This window comes from Squalius cephalus, assembly GCF_949319135.1.
Source record: "Squalius cephalus genome assembly, chromosome: 1".
NCBI lineage: Eukaryota > Metazoa > Chordata > Actinopteri > Cypriniformes > Leuciscidae > Squalius > Squalius cephalus.
The window spans coordinates 22,679,384-22,702,099 of record NC_137122.1 but is presented as its reverse complement, the minus strand read 5'-3'; the positions used below and the strand labels follow the sequence as shown (position 1 = coordinate 22,702,099).

At 40.6% G+C, this 22,716-nt stretch overlaps 1 protein-coding gene and 1 long non-coding RNA gene across 4 annotated transcripts; one reads left to right on the top strand and one right to left on the bottom strand.

Annotated features, from left to right (window-relative positions):
- The first annotated feature begins 941 nt into the window (after positions 1 to 941).
- On the top strand, positions 942 to 2,788 carry LOC307165118. Of its 2 annotated transcripts, XR_013822412.1 has the most exons (5): positions 942 to 1,078; positions 1,180 to 1,257; positions 1,508 to 1,543; positions 2,048 to 2,402; positions 2,690 to 2,788. It is a non-coding gene; the product is annotated as an uncharacterized lncRNA (long non-coding RNA). The 2 variants fall into 2 exon arrangements; XR_013822413.1 differs by lacking the exon at positions 2,690 to 2,788 and having other exon boundaries at positions 957 to 1,078; positions 2,356 to 2,393.
- On the bottom strand, positions 2,744 to 22,590 carry fbf1 (Fas binding factor 1). 2 transcript variants are annotated; one of them, XM_079882405.1, is made up of 28 exons: positions 22,174 to 22,590; positions 19,852 to 19,879; positions 19,647 to 19,773; positions 19,396 to 19,456; positions 19,106 to 19,156; positions 18,914 to 19,019; positions 18,771 to 18,842; positions 18,623 to 18,673; positions 18,325 to 18,550; positions 17,184 to 17,329; positions 16,814 to 16,910; positions 15,630 to 16,004; positions 15,480 to 15,551; positions 15,343 to 15,401; positions 14,913 to 15,004; positions 14,668 to 14,799; positions 14,081 to 14,181; positions 13,522 to 13,728; positions 11,838 to 11,945; positions 11,614 to 11,753; positions 9,769 to 9,887; positions 9,083 to 9,205; positions 8,056 to 8,241; positions 5,791 to 5,967; positions 5,573 to 5,710; positions 5,243 to 5,336; positions 5,058 to 5,161; positions 2,744 to 2,871 (listed from the first exon to the last, which is right to left on the bottom strand). In XM_079882405.1, exons 1-28 carry the CDS (start codon positions 22,174 to 22,176, stop codon positions 2,803 to 2,805), a joined length of 3,264 nt encoding a protein of 1,087 aa, XP_079738531.1. In that variant the 5' UTR covers positions 22,177 to 22,590; the 3' UTR covers positions 2,744 to 2,802. The 2 variants fall into 2 exon arrangements, with proteins under 2 accessions (XP_079738531.1, XP_079738530.1); XM_079882404.1 differs by having other exon boundaries at positions 2,783 to 2,871; positions 15,343 to 15,404; positions 22,174 to 22,560.
- Positions 22,591 to 22,716: the final 126 nt, after the last annotated feature.

Below are 22,716 nucleotides of genomic sequence, written 5' to 3'. Positions count from 1 at the left end.
TGTTTTCCTATATAGTTTTTGACTGATAATTCTTGTAGCCCAATCCAACCTCAAATTACAAATGTCGGCGATTGCAGTTAATAAGTCCAGACAAATGACACATATTTTGACACACATTTTAAAAAGGCAGGTTAAGACATATCTTTTTTAAGTTGTTTATCAATATAACTATATTGACTAAAGTTGGGTGTCTGTTTTATGTTTTTATTTGACCTTCTGATTCTCTCATAGTTGTTTTTGAGTATTTTTATATTGATATTGTGGTGAAACTGTATTGGCAATTTCTTTATTTTACATTGTGAACCTTTCTAGCTGTTTTTGAATATTGTGTGAAATTGTTTTCTCATTATTTGTTTTTATACTTGAGATGCACTTTGAGTTGCATTCTGTGTATGAAAAGTGCTAAACAAATAAATGTTTATTATTATTATTAGGCTATTATTATAAATGACAAATAAAATGTGTTGCATTATGTAAAATAAAGACTATAGCTATATACAAAATATATATATTTGTTTTTACACAAAAACTCCTGTAGTGTAGTCTATATACATCCATCTATATCTACAGTCGTCAACATTTGAAGTGCATCAAAAAAGTTAAAGTTGTCTAAGGCAAGAACGGGGACTGTTCAAAATTCATGTATAACTTTGATGAAAGGTTTTGATCCACTTCAAATGTTGATATATGTTGTATGCTTAGCCTATATAAAAATGTAGCATATCTTTATTTCTCATGATCTTGAAATAAGCTCCTTTCTCGTGATCTTAGTTGAAAAAAAATAAATAAAAAAAAATAATAATGAATGGTCTTTGGATAGTTAAAAAAACACCTCTCCCGGTTTGAAAACGCCCCCTTTCCGTTCAGCAGAGAGCGGCCCACTTGTCACGTGGTCCGTGACGTGTCCGCTGTATATAAGCGCTCGCTCCCTCTCTCTCGCTCTCTTTCTCCGTTCACCTCGTGGACCAGGAGCTCTTCCACGGACACAAGAAAGAGTTTATCTCCATTAAAACGTGTTCATAATGAATCTCACGCGAAGAAGATGCGAGCACAGCGCTTCTAGGCCACCTTGATTAATGTAAGTCTGATTACAGGGGATTTATTAATCGCACATGGTTTATTCGTGCACGTGCAGTAATGGCGGTCAGTGTTGAACTCTGCACGTTTGTCTTTCTGCAGGCCCAGTTTAATGTGACTAGATCTGGATTTTCTGTTGGCAGTTTCACTGTGATTTATGTCACACAGTTCCCTGAATTGGTGGGTGTTGCATTTGTTCTTTATTTAAAAACACCATATTTAATTTTATAAAGTACTGTATGTATATGTGTGTAGCCTATAATGTATTTGTGTAAAGTTGACTGTGTTCTGTGATGAGACAGGAAGTGCCGTCTGATGCGATAACTGACGATGGCAAACCAAAATGATCCTGAGACACAATGTGCAGATATGAAGTCCATCACTGTTGAACCTCTGAATCTGATCACATGATCTCTCTCTCTCTCTTCAGGTGAACATCTGGTGTTTCTGATTCCGTGCTGAGCAGGTAAACATCTCTTCTCAATCCTCTCACTGTTCTCACACACGTTCGGCTGAATCTCCCTGAGATGAAAACGCTGCATTTAAGTTTTCCATGTTCAAGTCCCAGTTTAATATTGGCCAAATAACGTTTAATTCAGATATCCACTTAATCTTTAATACTTGGCCACTTCTTTGATTGAAATGCTGCAGCTGCTGTAATTTCTTGAACTGAGTTGCATGTTCTTGTTCATCATGATTTCAGAGAAGTTGAAACCCTCGCTCTGTTTGCATTTTTAGAGAAATAGTCACTAGTTTACTTCAGTCACTTCATGTTCAAAAGCATTATATATATATATATATATAAATAAACAAAGTTGACTGTGTTCTGTGATGAGACAGGAAGTGCCGTCTGATGCGATAACTGACGATGGCAAAGCCAATTCTTTCTGAGACACAATGTGCAGATATGATGTCCATCACTTCTGAACCCCTGAATCTGATCACATGATCTTTCTCTCTCTCTCTTCAGCTGAACGTCTGGATCTAATTCAGTGCTGAGCTGGTAAACATCTCTTCTCAATCCTCTCACTGTTCTCACACATTCGGCTGAATCTTCCTGAGATGAAAACGCTGCATTGAAGGCAGGGCCGTGGCTTGTGGTATTTTGGGGCCTACCCACCCTCTGTCCCCCCATGTGCCCGAGTCCCGGCCCGGCTGGAGATGCCCTCTGAACTCCCCAAAACTGATGGCCAAATATTCTGAGGAAAACAGAGCCAGTGTGAATCTGCAGCGGTGATCTCCTGTGAAACTCGTCTGACTCCTGCTTTCTCTTCACAGACGGAGCACAAACACCATGAGCTCCTCCTTCCCTGGGATTCACAGCGGTGCGTATCAATCACAGTACATTTATTGTAAAGTGATTTTAAGACGTGTAGTTTAATGCTTTTCTTGGGTCAGACTTAGTTCTGATGTTTTCTGGGATTATAAAGGAACAAATCTGACCCAAGATCAGCGTTTAGACATTCAAGCCTGTGATGAAACAAGTTATCCCTGTCTGAAAATAACATGTTGAGTTATGGTAACCTGAGGCTTATTATATACAGGTTTTTTTATATATATAATTTGTTTTAGATGTATAATTAACTGGTGACTTTCCTCCTAATCTCTGCAGAAATGCCCCGCAGTGGCCGTGAGTGTTGGAGAGAGACATCAGACCATGAGAATAACTGAAATCTGCTTTATTTGATGAGAATAAACATTGTAAAAAGAGATAAATGACTCCTGTCATGTGTTGAATGAGGTCTTCTTCAGAGTGTCCAGGAAATACTGCTCCTCCTGCAGGAAGTCTCTGTCCTGTTAGAGGAATAAGCAGAAACTCTTAGTGTGGGATGTTGTCTTTTTATAGGGTATTAATGGCTATCAACTTAACTCGTGTTGAAATAAAGTATTTCCCAATGATTGTACTGGTTTTTAGTGGTTTGTGCTGATCTCTGCAATAACTGGATTTAAAGAAGCATTTTAGAGGTTTGATTACCTTATTGCATCTAATCAAATAAACCGTTCTGTGTTAGATAAAACAAGTCATTTACCCACAAAAGTAATTTATTGCCAGTCCAATTATGTATTTTGAACATTGCAATGTAATGGCAGACACTCCTAATAAAGTTAATTGCCAAACTGATCTTTATATGAAAGTCCACATTGTAATTGCAGATGAAAGGATAACATCTAATAAATATTGTAACTGTAAAATTTTGCTTTACTTTCATCTGCAGCCTATATATATATTTTTTTTAATCTGGTTGATGTGCCACAAAAAAAAGCAGTGTTTCATGCCTGTGGATTTGTATACTGCACATTTTGGCAAATTAAATGATTCATCCAAATATGCCATGCATACATATAGTATATACTGTGGAAATAGTAAGAATAGGATGTTATTGTGATATTCTGAATGCAGCCCTAAAAGGACAGTCTAAGAATTATGGGTAAGAGTCAGAAATCACTCATGGCCATAGAAATGATGGGCCTGATCAAATACCCACACTTGCGATCTTGGCCACTTGAGAGCGAGTACACACAACAGTAAGTGTGCAAGACTGTCCCGTGTCTTAAAAATGCCAAATTGCAGTGTCCTAAAGCCACACTATCTCGTATACCGCTTCGAGGATAAGCGTGTCACATCATGTTCAGGAACTCGCATGCCTCAAAGTCGTGAGAAGTTGAGGAAAACATTCCACTGTAAGTTAAATGAATTAGATATTACATATTATTTGGTGGTAAAACAAAGTGTTGCACATTGTATTGGTGCAAAGATGAGTCGGCTATGTGTATTTTGTACAACATTTGCAACTGCTTTTTATTTCTTAATTAAAATTGTGTCCTGTTAAATAGGGACTACTGAACATAGCAGAATTATTAGGCACGTAGATTTTCTGATTCATATTTTTTAGATGTACATCATTGCTTACGTTACATGAGTGCCCATGTTATACCAAATTCTGTGACTGTATAGGTGCCGTATTAACCCAATCCTGACCCTATAGTCACTACAGCGCCTACTATGGTCACAGGATTTGACACAGCACCCACTACTAGTGGAAACCTGGCAATGGATCAAGTTGCATTGTGGTCTATGGATCTGCCTGAAGTGTACATATTGAGTAGTTCCCTAAGCACTTCCCCTCAGGAGAATCCCCGCCACCATTTTAAAGTGCGTTCAACTTTGTGAAGTGGACGAGAGAAGTTTATATGGACAGATAGATTCTGACCGAGGGAGAGCGTCACTTCAAGCAGCTCTATATCCCACAATTCAACTTGATTGTGACGTCACAGCAGCTCGCGCTTAACTGAGAGTGTAGAGTGAAGAGAATAAAAATGTGGAGTTGAATGCAGATTCTGATTGGCTTTCAATGTTTTTATCATTCAGTTGTTGGAAAAATATTGTTCTGAAAGGGATTCCAACAATATCGTTCCTCTATGTCGTTACCATTGTTGTTGTGGTGTGGATTCTGCTATTCCATTAGGATTTTAATTATAATTCTCATACTGTATAGTTATCTTGGTGTGAAAAAGCCTTCAGTGTACATGATGAACCTCAGAGACTGATTTGATCAGTTCACCTGCCAGTATTATGATAATTACACACTCCAGCCACTAGGGACTGTGATGAGCACTCATCAGTCTGTAGAGATTCACAGAGGAAATGAAGGCGGCCATTTTAACTTGTTGAAAGTTGGGCTGTGTCTGAAATCGCCCCCTATACTCTTAAATAGGGTTCTATTTGAGGTAACAGCCATTTGTAGTGGTGTCTGAAACCATAGTGAACGTTATCGAGTGCACTCATTCAGTCCCACAATGCACTGCAATAACGAGTGTACAACCATAGTGTAATCCCTATGTATATACTATGTTAAGCCTCTTTAATGCTGTGCTGAGTTTGATGGTTATGGTCCTCTCTGGTATCGGAGCGTGTCATTACTTGGGAAAACTGGGTATTAAGTGACCGTATTGTGACGTTCATGGGTGTCGTACTGTACCTTCTCAGCGGTGTGTTTGATGAGGGCGAGTCGGGCGTGTAGTTCGCCGGGAAGCGGGTCGACAGCGGCGTTCAGGTGTGTGCTGGCCAGCGCTGGAGAGAAATCTAACACACACACACACACACACACGTGACTCACTGTCTGAGACGCTGAACGCCTGCGGGGAATGAACAGGGACAGTGTACCTGCGATGAGAGGCGCTGACGTCACTGGATTGACCGGAAGAGTGCGTCTCAGTCGCTCCATGTCTCTGTGATGATCCGTCATCCTCAAGCGCTCCTGAGAGGTCACATGATCAGAGTTACGTAACTAGATGACTACATTACTAGCAGTGTGTGACATCAGTGCAGTTTAAAGAGTAACGAGCTACATATCCATCAAATAGTGGTGTAGAGTGACAAACTGTCATGGTTTCAGTCAAACATGCTGCTAAATATCCTCTCAGTGAATCGCTTTGTTTGCACAGTGTATTTCAATCAAGTAATATTGTTAAAACTATGGTGTTCATCAGTGACCTGTTGTAAGCTGTGCTCCTGTTGTCTGAGCCGCTCCACCTGTGCATGAATGCTGCGCAGTCTGGCCTGATGTTCGGCCTCCACCTGTCTGGCCTCTCTCAGCGCTCGCTCTCCCTCCTCGAAGCGCTCGGACGCCAGCTGCAAACACACGAGAGCAAACGCGTCAGTGTCACATGATCAGATGTGTCTCACGTTGACCGCAGCGCTTCAGTCGTTACCTTACTGAACGCCTCCACTTCCTGAGCGCGTGTTTTGAGCCGCAGGGCCGTGGCGCTCAGCTTCTCTTTCTCTCTGTCCAGCTCCTGTCTCTCTCTCTCCAGACCGTCTCTCTCTCTCAGCAGCGATTCCTCCTTCTGCTTCAGCTCTCCGGCACGCAGCTTCAGATCCGCCTGCTCCTGAGTATTACAGAGGAAAACTGGGATTGATTGCAATTTACTTCATTCCTGAATGAATCAGCTGTTTGAATGAACTGAACGACTCAATGACTTGCTCGTTTAGACATATACCGCCACCTACTGGCAGTTTTAGTTTCTTATTTAGAGTATCATTTCATATCATTCATTCCATATTAGAAAACCCATTAAAGCAGAACTATGCAGCTTTGCCGATTTCTTTGCTGTTTTCTTCGCTTTTTGCTCGCAGGTTTCTCTATAGAGCTCCCCCTACAGCTTCGGAATAGATATTTGACAACACTGTCATCAAAACTCGCCGGCCCGGCGGCCCAAAGTTGCAAGTGTGGTTTTTCGGCTCACAGGTGCTTGGGGGCTGCGCGATGACCACCATTCAACCCGAAAAAAGTAATATAACTATTCCAATGACTCCGAAGCTGTTCGGTTAAGGTAAAAAAGTTACTTAGTTCACCTTTAAGGTATAGTTCATCATTTACTCGCTCTCATGGCCTTAAAAGCCTAAAAGTTTGTGTAGTAAATTCTGTTGAATCAAATCAAAAAATAATTTTTTTAAATGCTACTTTTTGTAATGTCTATTTGAGTTTTTTCTCATTTAACACAATAATGACTTTATATTTTCTTTTGGGGGTAAGTTCTAAGACAAATTTGATATGCGATTAATTAATCACCACATCTTGTAATGATTAGATAAAAAAAAGATACAGACTCGGAATTGCGAGTAATGGAGTAAAAATTGTAGTCGCAAATAATAATAGTATAGAGACATAATTATGATGTTAAATCGTGCTGTTTGTTTTTACATGTAAACATTAGCTCATTAAATAAAATCCATCATTTCTTTTAGGTTCATATATTTAAAAACATCTGTATTGTTTCACCCCCACGTCATCCAAGATGTCTTTCTTTCTTCAGTCAAAAAGAAATGAAGGTTTTTGATCAAAACATTCCAGGATTTTTCTCCATATAGTGGACTTCAATGGGGTCAAACGGTTTGAAGGTATAAATGTCAGTTTCAGGGCAGCTTCAAAGTCTCTACATGATCCCAAACGAGAAATAAGGGTCTTATCTAGTGAAACGATCGGTCATTTTGTAAAAAAATAAACGTTTATATTAGGGCTGTCAAATGATTAATCGCGATTAATCGCATCCAAAATAAAAGTTTGTTTTAACATAATATATGTGTGTGTACGGTGTATAATTATTTTCTATATATAAATAAACACACATGCATGCATATATTTAAGAAAAAATTGTTATTTATATATAAAATATTTATATATAATATAAATTATATATAATATAAATATATATACACAGTATATACATGCAAATATTTCTTAAATATATACATGCATGTGTGTGTATTTATATATAGAAAATAATTATACACCGTACACACACATATATTATGTAAAAACAAACTTTTATTTTGGATGCGATTAATCGTTTGACAGCCCTAGTTTATATACTTTTTAACCACAAATGCTCGTCTTGAACGTCCACGACTTCAAAGTTAAGGTACAAAGACTAAGTCAAACTCCATTTACAAAATAAATAAATAAATAAAAGGTAAAACAATGATGTCGGACGATTTTGAAGTTGGAGGAGAAAATGAGATGTAGCTTTTCGCCCCCTACGCTACCTTTTTGTACCAGAACGCGTGACCTTTGAAAGTGATTATGTAATGTGTGGCGCATCACAGAGCGAGTGCAAGACGTGCATTAAAGGTTTATTTTTTATTTTTTAAATGGACAATGGTTTGTCTCGATAAGACTCTTATTCCTCGGCTGAGATCGTGTTCCTTTGAAGCTGCACTGAAACTGACATTTGGACCCCATTGAAGTCCTGGAATGTTTTCCTCAAAAACCTTAATTTCTTTTTAACTGAAGAAAGAAAGATGTGAACATCTTGGATGACGTGGGGGTGAGTTAATTATCAGAAAATTTTCATTCTGAACTAATCCTTTAATGTTAGCCGTAAAGCATGAACGAATGCACGCTGCGTTGTTGTGCTGTGATCTGCTGATACAGTACGGATAGTGTGTGAGGTTTAGATGGTGAGTCTCACACAAACCTGTGCCATGCTGAGGATGGATCCCTCTCTGTGCGCGTCTCTCTCCATGAGGCGGCTGGCTTCTCTCTCGACCCGCTCCTGTCGAAGCTTCTCCTGCGTGTGAAACCTGCTCCACTCGGCCGCTAGTTTCCGCCGCTCTTCAGCGCAGTGCTGCATGACGGACTGCTGCTCCTCCAGCAGAGCGCTCTGTGTGTGTGTGTGTGTGAGAGAGAGAGAGAGAGAGAGATAGAGAAAATTTTTTTATCAAAATGATTCCAGTTCGCATGGATATGCGTAAACGACTAAAAATTCTGTATTATGCAGGCCAGACAAGTAATTTGGCGATGTCAATCTGTAAAGAAAGACTACACGCCTGCGCACATATATATTCAATTGCGCATATCTACAGACTAGACACGTAATGCACATGTGCACAGAGTCAGTATTTTCACAGATTCGCGTTTATGAAGTTTACACTGAGATAACGCTCTTCAAAACTTGCACCTTGGAACCTATTTCAAAGTTTGCATTCTCGAGCCACCAGACACTGTTGTCGTGCAAATGAATGGCCAGAACACATTAAAAGTGTTGTGTTAGGGACCCCTAAGTTAATAACTAATGTTCTCTGCAACAGAAGTTAGTCCATTAAAAAAACTAACTTTAGCTGGACAATAAATTCCATGAACTTCCAATAATTGTCACTCAATGATGGTGACATTATTCTGTGTGTATTTGACTGTTTAAGTGCAATAAGCAGCAAAAAAGAGCTCAATTTAGTGCTGAGAAGCGGCTTCATGTGCCACACTTGAATTAGTAAAATTATGTGTAAAATCCCACGCCGAAATTCAAGCCCTGTAACAGCAACAATATTCATCCAAGAAACGAGAGAGTGAGTGGAGGCGGGTTTGTGTGTAACTCGCTGTCGGAGAGATGAGAGAGAAAGAGCAGCTGGTATCGTGTATATATTCGATATGTATCTAAAAATCACTATGGAATTTATACATTTCTTCATATTTAATGAGTGATGTGATGTCATTTTGTGCCTGACCTTTGCCTTCTCCAGCTCCTCTCTCTCCATGTTGAAGTGTTGCATCATGGTCCGTCTCTCCTCCTCCAGTCCTCTCAGAGAGGATTCTGCTTTGGCCTGTTCTGACGTCACACGCCAGCGCTCCTAAACACACAAACCAGCATAACATCATGAGCCGCTTTTCCCGTTCTCGTTGCTCGACCGTTCCCTTCCGTGCCGATCCGGCCCAGCCGGTAGGGATATGGTTTAATTTCCCATTGTGGGGCTGATAACAGAGCTCTCGAATTAAGCAAGAGTTTACTGATGGTATGAGATGTAAGATGCGTTATGGAGGATGATCAGATCCCAGACAGCAACATAGTTTCGGCCCTCGAATATTAGGCTGCTGTCACTTTAAGACCTGACGCACGGATCCATTATACTGTTACACATGTGTTTTCTTTCTCAACTGTTTATGTTCACTTAAAACATAACTTGGAATCCACACGTGCCAGATGTGGTCCGGATCTGGGCCGACACTTGCTGTCTAGTATATTTATTTTAATTTTATTATTAACTTGTGTTTACATTGCTCAAATAGTGCGCTTGGCCAGTTAAGTTCTTCGACCCGACGGTGGAAAAGCGACTGTTAAACAGTCTGGTGTTCTGACTGATGTTCAGAGCATATACACTGAGTGTGTGTTGTGCATGCGGTGGTGTTTCTCCACCTTCTCCAGCTGTCTCTGCTGCTCGCCCAGCTGTGTGTCCATCTTGGCGATGACCTCTTTGAGACGTGACCTCTCCTCGCTCATCTCGCGCTGCTGCTGACTCAAACGCTCCTGCAGAACTGAGAGCCACAAACACACAGCATAAACTCACATTTATGAGTTACGACTAAAAATAGATGTGTGCGAACTGTAAAAGGTGTTCAGGAACGCGCGTGCGAATATGAATTAGGTCCTCGTGGGTCTTTTAAAACGTCTTAAATTCAGTTTTTTCATATTTCAGGTAAAAAAATATCTTAAATGGTATAACAAAAGTCTTAATGATCATATTAAGAGGTCTTACATTTGAGGTTGTAAAACAGGATGCATAAAATATGCTTTAATATGACTTAAATTTCAAAAGGCGATGTTATCATTAAATAAATATGATTGCTGCGCATTCAAAGTGGCATGCGCATGGCACTGTTGTGTGGCTTCATAGGAGTTTACAATAACTGAATACTGCAGATTTAATGCTAATAGATTAATTATTAATTGAATTATGACTGTTTTCTTGGTGTTTATATTGAAATGTAGTAGATGGTTGAAAGAGTGCATGTTTTATCTCCCTCATATGTTTGAATGAGAACACATTTCAAAATAAGAGTCCCGGTGTGTTCCGGGCTTGTTTATAATTAAAAGTCCAGCATTATTAAGGACACATGTAGGCTATCTGTAGGCTATCTGGTATTTAATTCTATGCACATAATTCCATAATTATAATTTTTTGTATTCTAATAAAATAATTGTGTCTCCTCGTATCCCTTGATTATGGAAGCTTGTTTACGCCCAGGAATAAAAAAATAAATAGGGTAATTGTGACATTTTATCTCATAATTTTGACTTTTTTTGCAGTTGCAAGCTTATATCTCACAAATCATACTTTTTTTTTTCCTCAGAATTGTGAGTAATAAAGTCAGAATTGTGAGAAAGTCGCAGTTACCTTTTCAATTTTTTCTATTCTGTGGCGGAAAAATGCTTCCATAGTTCATCAAGGGAAAAACTAATTATTTGATGCATTTTCATTGCACACCTATAGTTCTTCATGCGCTTCTAAATTCTTCAAATGCTCTGTTTACTGGTATTAAGATTTGGTGGATTGGATCACAGGTGGACGACACTAAATACAGGTGTAAACGGTTCTAAAACGTTTTGAGCTTGTCCACTTTTGACCACTTCTAGAGGTAGTTGAAAACACATTCGACCGGATTGCTTTCGTAGTGTAAACGCTCATGTGATCAAATGTGTTCAAACAGCCACAGAAGACCATCTGATCTCCGTCTACTGAACTAATGAGTAAATATTTATGAGAAGTCCACTAGCCAGACGGGATTTAAACTTTGTCGGCTGAAGACCCAGGCTTGGTTTGAAGATGAAAAATGTACCAATCACAATGTTCTCTTTCCATTCCTGATTTCTAACACACACTCACAGCATTCGACTGGTCTTGCTGCTGTCAGAGCAGAAACTAAAGCTGCTGCTCATTGCTCTCTGTATGTTTTCCGTCGTCTCCGGTGCGTTCATATGTAAACTGTGTTAGCTCATTTTGTCCATTAGATGGATAGATCTGATAAGTCCACACATTTACCCGCACATAGACCCTCCCCTCGAAGACATCAGGACAGAAGTGGTTGAAAGTGGACAAAAGAGACGGATTAAAACACCAGGTGTAAACGTGAATGTGTCTCCCTCGTCTACTTGTGATCCGATCGACCGAAACGCATCTTAACACCAGGTGTAAACAGAGCCGAACTACAGTATGAGCAGATGTGGTGTAGCGTGTGTGTGTGTGTGTGTTCACAGATGCACCTCTGAGCTGCTGGTCTCTCTGTCTGGCTCCGAGCTCGAGCCCCTGAGCCGTGTGCTCATGTGAACTCTCCACACGAGACGACAGGTCACCCAGCCTGCGGGAGAACAGCTCCATCTGCTCGATGACGGTCGTCAGAGACCTGCACACACACATGATGAGAGGCGTCTGACGGGTGGGCGCGAGTCTGCTTCTGTGTGTGTGTGAGATCGCTGGCGGGCTTCACCTGGTCTGGGACGTGGCGCTGGTCACGGCGTCGATCTCCTCGTCCTTCAGCTTCTTCAGGTGCTGGATCTGCTCTTCATGATCTCTCTTCATCTCCAGGATGGACTTCCTGTCACACACACGTCAAACAAACCAGCTCGTTTCATTTCTGTTACCATCATCAACTTTTTAAACGTTTGAGCAAAAGTTAATTTTTTTTAATGAAAAGCTAATAATTAAATGAAAATGAATACAGTAATTAAAAACATTCACAATAAAATGCATACTAAAGAAAAGATGAGATTTTATGTTTATCTGCATGTCACGTGACCATTAACTGACATCAGAGAACTGACATTATGAATATGTAGTAAAATTATTGACAAATTAATTTAAAATTGACAATCCCTGTGTCAAAACAGCTTATAAAATCATACAGAATGAGTTTTCTCTCTGTCTTGATCATGCTGACTCTGTCTGTGTGTGTGTGTGTGTGTGTGTGTGTGTGTGTGTGTGTGTGTGTGTGTGTGAGCAGTGTTGGGAAAAGTTACTTTGTAAAGTAATGCATTATTGCGTTACTCCCTTAAAAATTAACTAAATGTGTTACTTAGTTACTTTTTTAGAAAAGTAATAGTTACATTACTTTTGCGTTACTTTTTTTTTCCACCTGGGCTGGGCTTGTTTTTTTTATAACAGTAAAGTTATATTTTTTGGGCAAATGTAAAGACCCTTTCACACCAAAAGTGAAATAATAAGCCTCAGACTGAAGGAAAAGCAGTTTCACGTGTGTACAGTAGAGGGCGCCGCTCAAACAAACCTTTCAGCTTCTGCTATTCTGGATAACAGAGGAATAGGATGCAGGAGAAAAAAGTTTAACACTTACATTACCAATAAAAACTAAAATAATCTATAGTCATTTTTTCTTATGGTTTAACTGAATCATCGAAGGTCAGAAGCAAGTTCATTGGTCAATAAAGTGAGATTAAATGCATACAAATTTATGTTTTATTTAACATATTTAGTTATTGGAGGTTTGCATAGTATTCTGATTCTGCATTTCACTGATTTTATTCATTTTGTGGAATATTGAATCTTTTTTTGTGCAAGTGAGATGAGTAAATGCACGCTCACATTTAGTCTAGAACTACAATAACCATCATGTTTACACACACACACCTCTGCACTTCGATTTGTCTCAACATGGGCACAGGAGAGCTCTCAGTCAATAAATGGGAAAAAAAGTAACTCAGATATTTTGTTGTAAACTTTAGAAGTAGTGCATTACTTTACTAGTTACTTGAAAAAGTAATCTGATTACATAACTCAAGTTACTTGTAATGAGTTACCCCCAACACTGCGTGTGTGTGTGTGTGCGTGTGTGTGTGTGTGCGCGTCACCTCTGCAGGTCTCGGAGTCTCTCCACCTCTCGGTCTCGGTCCTGTTGGCTCTGTGTGTGTGTGTGTGTGTGTGTGTGTGTGTCTGTGTGTGCGTCACCTCTGCAGGTCTCGGAGTCTCTCCACCTCTCAGTTTCGGTCCTGTTGGCTCTGTGTGTGTGTGTGTGTGTGTGTGTGTGTGTGTGTGTGTGTGTGTGTGTGTGCGCGCGCGTCACCTCTGCAGGTCTCGGAGTCTCTCCACCTCTCGGTCTCGGTCCTGTTGGCTCTGTGTGAGAGTGTGTGTGTGTGTGTGTGTGTGTGTGAGTGTGTCACCTCTGCAGGTCTCTGAGTCTCTCCACCTCTCGGTCTCGGTCCTGTTGGCTCTGTGTGAGTCTGCGCTGGAGCTGGTTCTGAATCTCGACCCGCTCCTGCTCCGCCACACGTGTGACGGCCGCCAGTCTCTCTGCAAGATCCTCGTTCTCCTGACGCGAGCGCAACTCTCGCTGAGCAGACGATTCCTCCAGCAGCTTCACACGCGCTCTGAGGCCAGAACACAGGCGTGTAAAGCAAAGCCACACTCTTTTAACACAGTGTGTGTGTGTGTGAGCCACACTCTTTTAACACAGTGTGTGTGTGTGTGTGTGTGTGTGTGTGTCTGTGCATGTTCTCCATGTGTTCAGTGTGTGAGAGTGTGTGTGAGTGAGAGTGAGTGTCAGTGTGAGAGAGAGAGTTATAGTGAGTGTGAGAGTGATAGTGTGAGAGAGTTATAGTGAATGTGAGTGAGAGAGTGTGATTGAGACAGTGAGAGTGTGAGTGAGAAAGTTTGAGTGAGTGAGAAAGTGTGAGAGAGAGAGAGAGAGAGAGAGAGAGAGTGTTTGTGTGTGTGTGTTACCTGTGCATGTTCTCCATGATCTCAGTGTCTTGTTTGTGTCTCTGCTGAACACTCTCTAACAGCATCTGATTCTGATCTCTCTCCAGCTGTGAGCTCCTCACCTGAACACACACACACACACACACACACACACACACACACACACACACACACACACACACACACACACACACACACACACACACACACACACACAAAGGCTCAGTTACTGCGTTCAGCTGAAGACTCATCATGTCTGAGGTCATTCTGTTTTGCATTCTGATCAGACGAAACACGTTAAAATAGCTGATACAAACACACTTATAACACACATCAGTTGCATTCTGTATTAATGCATTATTAGTTTCACCTTATTATTTAGCTTGAACCATCAACATCCTTCAGCTGTATCAGCCGAACCCCTTCAGACTGACATTTACTTGAAGCCTCCATGAGATTTGAAGTGAGTATTTTAATAATTTAACAACACATACATGTCAATTGATTTATTTTAATAGTTTTTGTGATTTATGTAGGTAAGCATCTGCTGGTGGTTTATTGCTTGAGTGTGTGTGTGTGTGTGTGTGTGTGTGTGTGTGTGTGTGTACCTGTGCCTCCAGCTGAATGATGCGTTTCTGCAGTGACGTCACGTCTGCGTGCTGATGGTCCGTGTCTGTTCTGTGTCTGTGTGCGTTCACGTCCAGAGAGCCGCTCAAACCCCACAGATGAGACTGAGCCAACTACACACACACACACACACACACACACAATCCCTTCATTAGTCTCCTGAATTTGAATCCACATCAGAGAGTGTTTAGTGTTGTATGTGTGTGTGTGTGTGTGTGTGTTTAACCTGTTGCTGTAAGAGCAGCTGCTGTAGACTGTCTGCAGGCAGAGGTGTGTGTGTTTGGGTCACAGGTACAGCGCCCTCCGCTGGTGCAAACACTGAAACAACAGATGTTTTAATCACAACACATTCACATCATACACAGATGTTCTACTTTAACATGCATTTTCATGATCATTGGTTTTGCACCAGTGCATTCACCTCATGTTTGTGATCATCGGACAAGGAATTGTATAGCATTTGTTTATAGATATTATTGGACAATCATGTTCTAGAAGTAAAAAGAGCAATTTCTAGCAAACTACTAACACTTATATTCACTAAAACTTTCGCGACTTTTCCAGACATGGAAATCTCAAAGTTTTCCATGACTGTAGGAGTCCTGTACAATTCATAAGTGTTGAATAATATAAGTGAGAGCAATGTTTGACTGTACCAGGTTTATGTTGCGTTTCTGTGCTTGTGTTGTGTTGGATAGAGATGCCAGTGGACTCTCTGCTGGAAAACACACACACACACACTTAGTGCCACATGAATCACATGACCACAGCACAGTGTTAATGTGGACTGTACCTGTGCTCTGTGTTTGGGACGGGAGGCTCATCCACTCGTCTTCGTGAGGCTGACGAGACGTTTGATTTAGAGCTGCAAACACAACACACATTACAGCAAACCTTTGCATCTTGATCCAGTCCAACCCAACATTTATTCACAAACCCTCACCTGAGAACCACGTCCACTTCCTCAGCCGGACCCGACGTCACTTCCTGTTTCCTCTCTCTCTCCTCTGATTGGCTGACGGGCTGTGTTTTCCTGCGGCTCAGCGCTCCAGAGAGCCAGTCCTGGTCCTCGTCTCTCGAGGTGGTTTTAGGAGACGAGGGTGCGGGCGCTGTCTCTTCTCGAGCCGGTAATGATGGAGACGCTGGAGGCTTCAGGGCCTCTGGAACAGGTTGTCTGGCTTGTTTGGGTTCCTCCTTCATCTGTTCCTCTTCCTCCTCCTGTTTCAGGCCGAGCCAGTCTGATCTGGGCCGGGCGGCGCGTGCGGAGGGTTTGGGTTTGTGTTCGGGCGAGTGAGCGCTCACGTCTTCAGTCGAGAATCTGACACCAAACACAAGCTTCTTAGCTTTAATGAAACTGATTTATGCAAATACAATGAATCAATACAGTGATAAACCAGTCAAACCAGAATGTATTCAGACTCCTTCAACATTTCTCACATTATCACACATTATCACAGTTTATTCACTATAGTTTAGAAAATGGTAATAAAATATGATAAGAACTCAGAGTTATCAGATCAGTTGATATTTCACTGGTTTTGTCCATCCTTCTGTCAGACTGTCTCACACATGAATTATGTTGAATATCTGTCAGTTGTTAAATTTAACTACACAATTAGATAATACACATTTAGGTCAATAAATGACCAAGCAATGCTTCATTGTGTTCAGTCTGTCTGTAATAAGGTCGCATTAGCAATTAAAGAAAAACACTTCAGCAAAACATGATCAGATCAAAGTGTCTGAATCATTTTTGTCCCAAATTTGTATACATTTTACTGATAGTCACTGTATGAAGAATTTTTGGGTATGATATGTCACAGTTTACTTTATTTTGCTATCCTCACTTAAATACATGGACTATAGTGTCCTAAACCAACTAGTAAAATATATCAAAAATGATATCTGGTGTCTGAATAATTTTTGTTTTGACTGTATTGGCTGGTGGTGGTGGTGGTGGTGGGGGGTGGGTTGTATTTAAAGTATGTAAAGTTTGAGTAAAAGTCACAGTATTTTTGTCTTTTTTCCCCTCAGTCGGATATAAAAACCAATCACGATACATTTATAAGCAAAACAAGACAAAGAGCAACACTTTCTGCAGTTTAGCATCTCTGTGTGTTTCCTCACCTGACAGACTGTCTCCGGGGCTGACGTCCCTCTGGAGTCGAAGCCATCGTGGGCTGATACGAGCCGAACGTGAAGTCCTCCTCGTCCATCAGAGAGGCTGCACACAGCAGGACCAGCGGTTAGTGCTCCTTTATAGATCTCAATCATTTATTGATCACATTTATGCATTTGGCAGATGCTTTAATGCAAAGTGACTTGTATTGCACTCTTGTACACAATCGATGAGTTCATGCATTCAATGGGAATGCTCAACTGTTTGAGCTGTGATATGATCTATAACTTCATTGAAAGTGCAATTTTGTGTGTCACTGAATCATTCTCTCTTAATTGTCTCTTGAGTGATCTGTGGCTCTGGAGTCGAGAACCTGACCTCTTCCCGTCGAGCTCTTCTCCGGTGGTTTCTCCGTCTGTGGCGTGTCCTTCTTCTCTCCCGTCACGGGTCTCTCCAGCAGACGAGGAGACGTCCCTCGGCCCAAGATCTCATCCAGTTTAGTGCGCGCTCTCAGAGGAGGATCACTGGTGAGGAGGACAGACACACTGACATCAGAGACGCTTACTTCTCAGTTCACACAGTCACAAACAGCAGAGAAGGAGGAGCAGTGTGCACTTCTATATATGATCTAAACAATCTGAAACCATGTCGGGTTCATGCCTTTTCTATTTCTATTAAATTATGTTTTTTGTAAGATTATATAAGACAAACATTGTCTTTAAATGTTCATGAACTGAATTATGCCATCTCAAGATAAATTCATATTTAATGGTTTTGCACTCAAACTGACTGACAGCCTAAAGTGAATATATACACACAAATATAATAATAATAATAAAAAAATTATAATAATAATAAAATAATAAAAAAATGTACTTAGGCAATGGAAAAAGCAGCACTGGTTATTGAAAGAGACTATAATATAATATAACATAACATAACATAACATAACATAACATAACATAATATAAATAAAATGTACTTATGCAATGGAAAAAGCAGCTGGTTATTGAAAGAGACTAAAATATAATATAATATATTTATAATATAATATAATATATTTATAATATAATATAAATAAAACAAAATGTACTTAAGCAATGGAAAAAGCGGCACTGGTTCTTGAATGAGCCCAAAATAAATTATATGTAAATAATGATATAATGTTTGCTTTTCTGATTCTTTGGATTATATATAACAGATAATTACTTAATAGTGATAATAATAACAATAGCATTAGTATTAATAGAAGTGGTTGTTGTATTAATATAAGTATTAAATACTTTTCTGTTATATATAATCCAAACATTTAGCAACACTTATTACTGAACAAACCTGAAATGTTTTCTGTTTGCTTGGATTATATATAATCTCAATCTATACTAACAGGGTTGTTTATGATTGTCCATTTAGAGGCTTGAATTTTATTATTTTGATGAGAAAAGCAGCACTTTTTAGTGATTTCATCCAAAGGGAGGAAAAACTCCCAGGATTCAACAGGAGTGCAGACATACTCTACCTCTCTTTCTTCACTGTCGGTCCGTTTGCATTTGATTTGTGCATTTCTCCGAAGCCCAGAGCGTCCATCAGATCATCTGCATCATCAAACGTCAGATCGTCCCTCTTCCTCTCTGTTTTCTGAGGAACGACGGGTGAGGGAGAGCGCGGCGGCTCGCTTTTCTTCATCGTCTTCGGCTTGTGTTCCAGATCGTCCAATAAATCGTCCAACGAGCCGTCCATGTTACCTGTGAAACGTGAAGAACGGGTTCTCAGTGGTTTATCTCACAGAGGTTCATGTTAAAGCGTTGATGTGATACCTTCATCATCAGGAGGAGGAAGAGGAGGATCAACACCCCCACCTTCATCATCTGAACCACATGCAGCAGGAAATGGAGCAAATGGAGAACATCAAAACCCTCATGAAGCCTGTTAACGCTGTCAGACAGTCGTGGTTTCTGCTCTTACCCAGAAAGCTGAACTTCTTGTAAGCTCTCGCTGTGGAGGCCGGAGCCGAACTGGGCTTTTTCACCGTTTCGTCTGTAAGAACACATGAAACACTTTAAAAACAGTCACATCATTTGTTCAAATCTCACTGTAAGGAAACGCACCTGTGGTTTTGCTCCTATCTCCTCCTTTCACTTCTTTCCTCTGGACCGGAGCTGAGCTCGGCTTCTTCTTCGAGCTGAACAGATCCGCATCCATGTCATCTATGTCCTGGAATGAACAAAACCGGAGTGAGGTCACACGTTTGATGACGTCACAGCTCATATTTCAGCCAATCAGAAAGCAGCTTGGTTTACCTTCATGCTGTCCAGCAGAGCGGCAGGATCGGCCTCAGAAACATCAGAGACCTAAGACACCAATACAGTTAAGTTTAGGTTTGTTTTAGGGTTAGTCACATGTAATTATGCATAATTTATTGTTATTACTACAGTAACGTATATAACAAGGACACATAAAGCATTACCTAAATTGTGTGCCTGTTTTATCTTGTTTTTTTTTAATTGTACAGCATTTAAGTTTACTCTGTAGTTCTTAAAGTGCTTTATGAGTATGACAAGTGATTAAAGGTGTTTGATCTGTGTCTCACCTCCTCATCTTTCTCAGCCTCTTCTGCCAGTTTACTGAAGAAATCATCGTCCAGCAGTGACCTGAACACACAGACAGCATCTTTACGTGACATTTACACAGGTGATGGACTCTATCTGTGTCTCAGGTCATCTCTCAGACTGTTGAGGCTCATACTAGATGCTTTGTGATGCACTATAGCAGCTCAAATGAAGCTCAGTGATCATCCATCATCACACACACACACACACACACACACACACACACACACACCTCTTCCCGCTGCGTGACGTGAGGACGGGCGCGGGTCTGCTGGACACGAGCGCTGGCGATCGCACCTTCACTGGACCTTCATCATCGTCACCACCCAGCAGATCTCCTAACACGTCATCTATAGAGCCTGAGAGACGACGAAAACACCACAGCTCACACAACAATCAGACACAAGAAACACACACACCAGCTGAACTGAACTCACCTCTGAGACCCTTCTTCTGCTTTGAAGTCTGAAAAAAGAGGAAGATGAGATACATTTTATACTACTACATTACTATCAGTTTATTATTGTTATGTATTAAACCTCAGAATCATATCACATGGCCCAGGACTGTATAAATTGTATTAGAACAATGATTTACAAAACACTATACAGTGGGGAGACAACTGTAACAACTACAATGCTACTCTCAATACTCATGAGACATCTACAGTGGGGAGAACAAGTATTTGATACACTGCCGATTTAGCAGGTTTTCCCATTTACAAAGCATGTAGAAGTCTGTAATTTTTATCATAGGTACTCTTCAACTGTGAGTGACGGAATCTAAAACAAAAATCTAGAAAATCACATTGTATGATTTTTAAGTAATTAATTAGCATTTTATTGCATGACATAAGTATTTGATACATCAGAAAAGCAGAACTTAATATTTGGTACAGAAACATTTGTTTGCAATTACAGAGATCATACGTTTCCTGTAGTTCTTGACCAGGTTTGCACACACTGCAGCAGGGATTTTAGCCCACTCCTCCATACAGACCTTCTCCAGATCCTTCAGGTTTTGGGGCTGTCACTGGGCAGTACGGACTTTTAGCTCCCTCCAAAGATTTTCTATTGGGTTCAGGTCTGGAGACTGGCTAGGCCACTCCAGGACCTTGAGATGCTTCTTACGGAGCCACTCCTTAGTTGCCCTGGCTGTGTGTTTCGGGTCGTTGTCCTGCTGGAAGACCCAGCCACCACCCATCTTCAATGCTCTTACTGAGGGAAGGAGGTTGTTGGCCAAGATCTCGCAATACATGCCCCCATCCATCCTCCCCTCAATACGGTGCAGTCGTCCTGTCCCCTTTGCAGAAAAGCATCCCCAAAGAATGATGTTTCCACCTCCATGCTTCACAGTTGGGATTGTGTTCTTGGGGTTGTACTCATCCTTCTTCCTCCAAACACGGCGAGTGGAGTTTAGACCAAAAAGCTCTATTTTTGTCTCATCAGACCACATGACCTTCTCCCATTTCTCCTCTGGATCATCCAGATGGTCATTGGCAAACTTCAGACAGGCCTGGACATGCGCTGGCTTGAGCAGAGGGACCTTGCGTGCACTGCAGGATTTTAATCCATGACAGGGTAGTGTGTTACTAATGGTTTTCTTTGAGACTGTGGTCTCAGCTCTCTTCAGGTCATTGACCAGTTCCTGCCGTGTAGTTCTGGGCTGATCCCTCACCTTCCTCATGATCATTGATGCCCCATGAGATGAGATCTTGCATGGTTCCCCAGACCGAGGGAGATTGAGCGTCATCTTGAACTTCTTCCATTTTCTAATAATTGCACCAACAGTTGTTGCCTTCTCATCAAGCTGCTTGCCTATTGTCCTGTAGTGTGCAGGTCTACAATTTTATCCCTGATGTCCTTACACAGCTCTCTTGTCTTGGCCATTGTGGAGAGATTGGAGTCAGTTTGATTGAGAGTGTGGACAGGTGTCTTTTATACAGGTAACGAGTTCAGACAGGTGCAGTTAATACAGGTAATGAGTGGAGAACAGGAGGGCTTCTTAAAGAAAAACTAACAGGTCTGTGAGAGCCGGAATTCTTGCTGGTTGGTAGGTGATCAAATACTTAGGCTATGCCATGCAATAAAATGCAAATTAATTATTTAAAAATCATACAATGTGATTTTCTGCATTTTTGTTTTAGATTCTGTCTCTCACAGTTGAAGAGTACCTATGATAAAAATTACAGACTTCTAACATCGGCAGTGTATCAAATACTTGTTCTCCCTACTGTAGGCTATATTATATACACTGTATATTTAAATACCGTAGCATTTAATTAGAAACAATGTTTAATTACAAGATGTCTAAAATAATTACATATTAAATACTGTTAATAAATTAACACTTATTTATTTATTACAGGTTTAGTAATTAACAGATTAAACCCTATGTGGATTGAATGGTAACGCTTTATTTTAAGGTGTCCTTGTTACAGTGTAATTAATTATACATTTAAATACTGAGGAATAATAATTAACTACATGTACTTACTATAGGGTTAGGATTAGGTTCAGTTCCATGTAATTAATTATGCATAATTTATAATTGTAATTACTATAATAACAACATGTAGGCTAACTACTTGTGTAACAGTAAAAATGTGTTACGAGCCCAGAAGATCTGTAACCACTAGCTGCTACACCACCGTCACCACGTGTTTGTTTTATTGTACAGTACTGAAGTATTGTTGCATTTATTAATTTTTCGCTTTACGCTATGTTATGTTTTATATAAGTAAGAGAGTTAATGTTTACCATATCTGATTCCCAGAAGGAGAAACGGAGTGCTTATGGTGAAATCTGTGCGCGTGCCCGTTACCAATAGAAACCGGACCGCAGCCTCAACAAAAGCACGAGCGATCAGCTGATCATCGTTCAAACTTCAAATCCGGCCCTGGACCCGCTGGTTCTGGTTCTGTCTGGATGATTAGGATCCAGATCTGAGGAGTCAAGTGTAAAAATTAAATCCTGTCTGTGTTCTGGACTAGACCACCTTTAGTGTTGATGAAGCAGTTCCTCAGAGTCAAAGATCGTGAATTTGCGAATAACCGACACATAAAGCCACACTTTAGTTCTAGAGAAATATTTATAAATAAAACACTATTATTTATCTAATTCTGAACCACTGATCATTCCGCATGAGCTCTACGGGTTTGAAAATCCGTGACAAACTTCCTGTTTACAATAGGGCATTGTGGGTAGTGTAGTCCACGTGCACGCGCCAATCAGTTAGGCTAAGTCTACTGAAGAAATATAGCCATGTTTCTGTCGTTACTATTAAAATCGTGCAGTGATGCA

Bases quoted from the DNA above. Each gene is read 5' to 3' on its own strand.
- fbf1 (XM_079882404.1), bottom strand. The intron at 17,330-18,324 runs GTAGAGTATGTC...CCTCCTCACCAG, and splicing joins CCGACAGTGAAGAAAGAGAG to TGATCCTCCTCTGAGAGCGC. The intron at 5,968-8,055 runs GTTTGTGTGAGA...TGTAATACTCAG, and splicing joins CCATCCTCAGCATGGCACAG to GAGCAGGCGGATCTGAAGCT.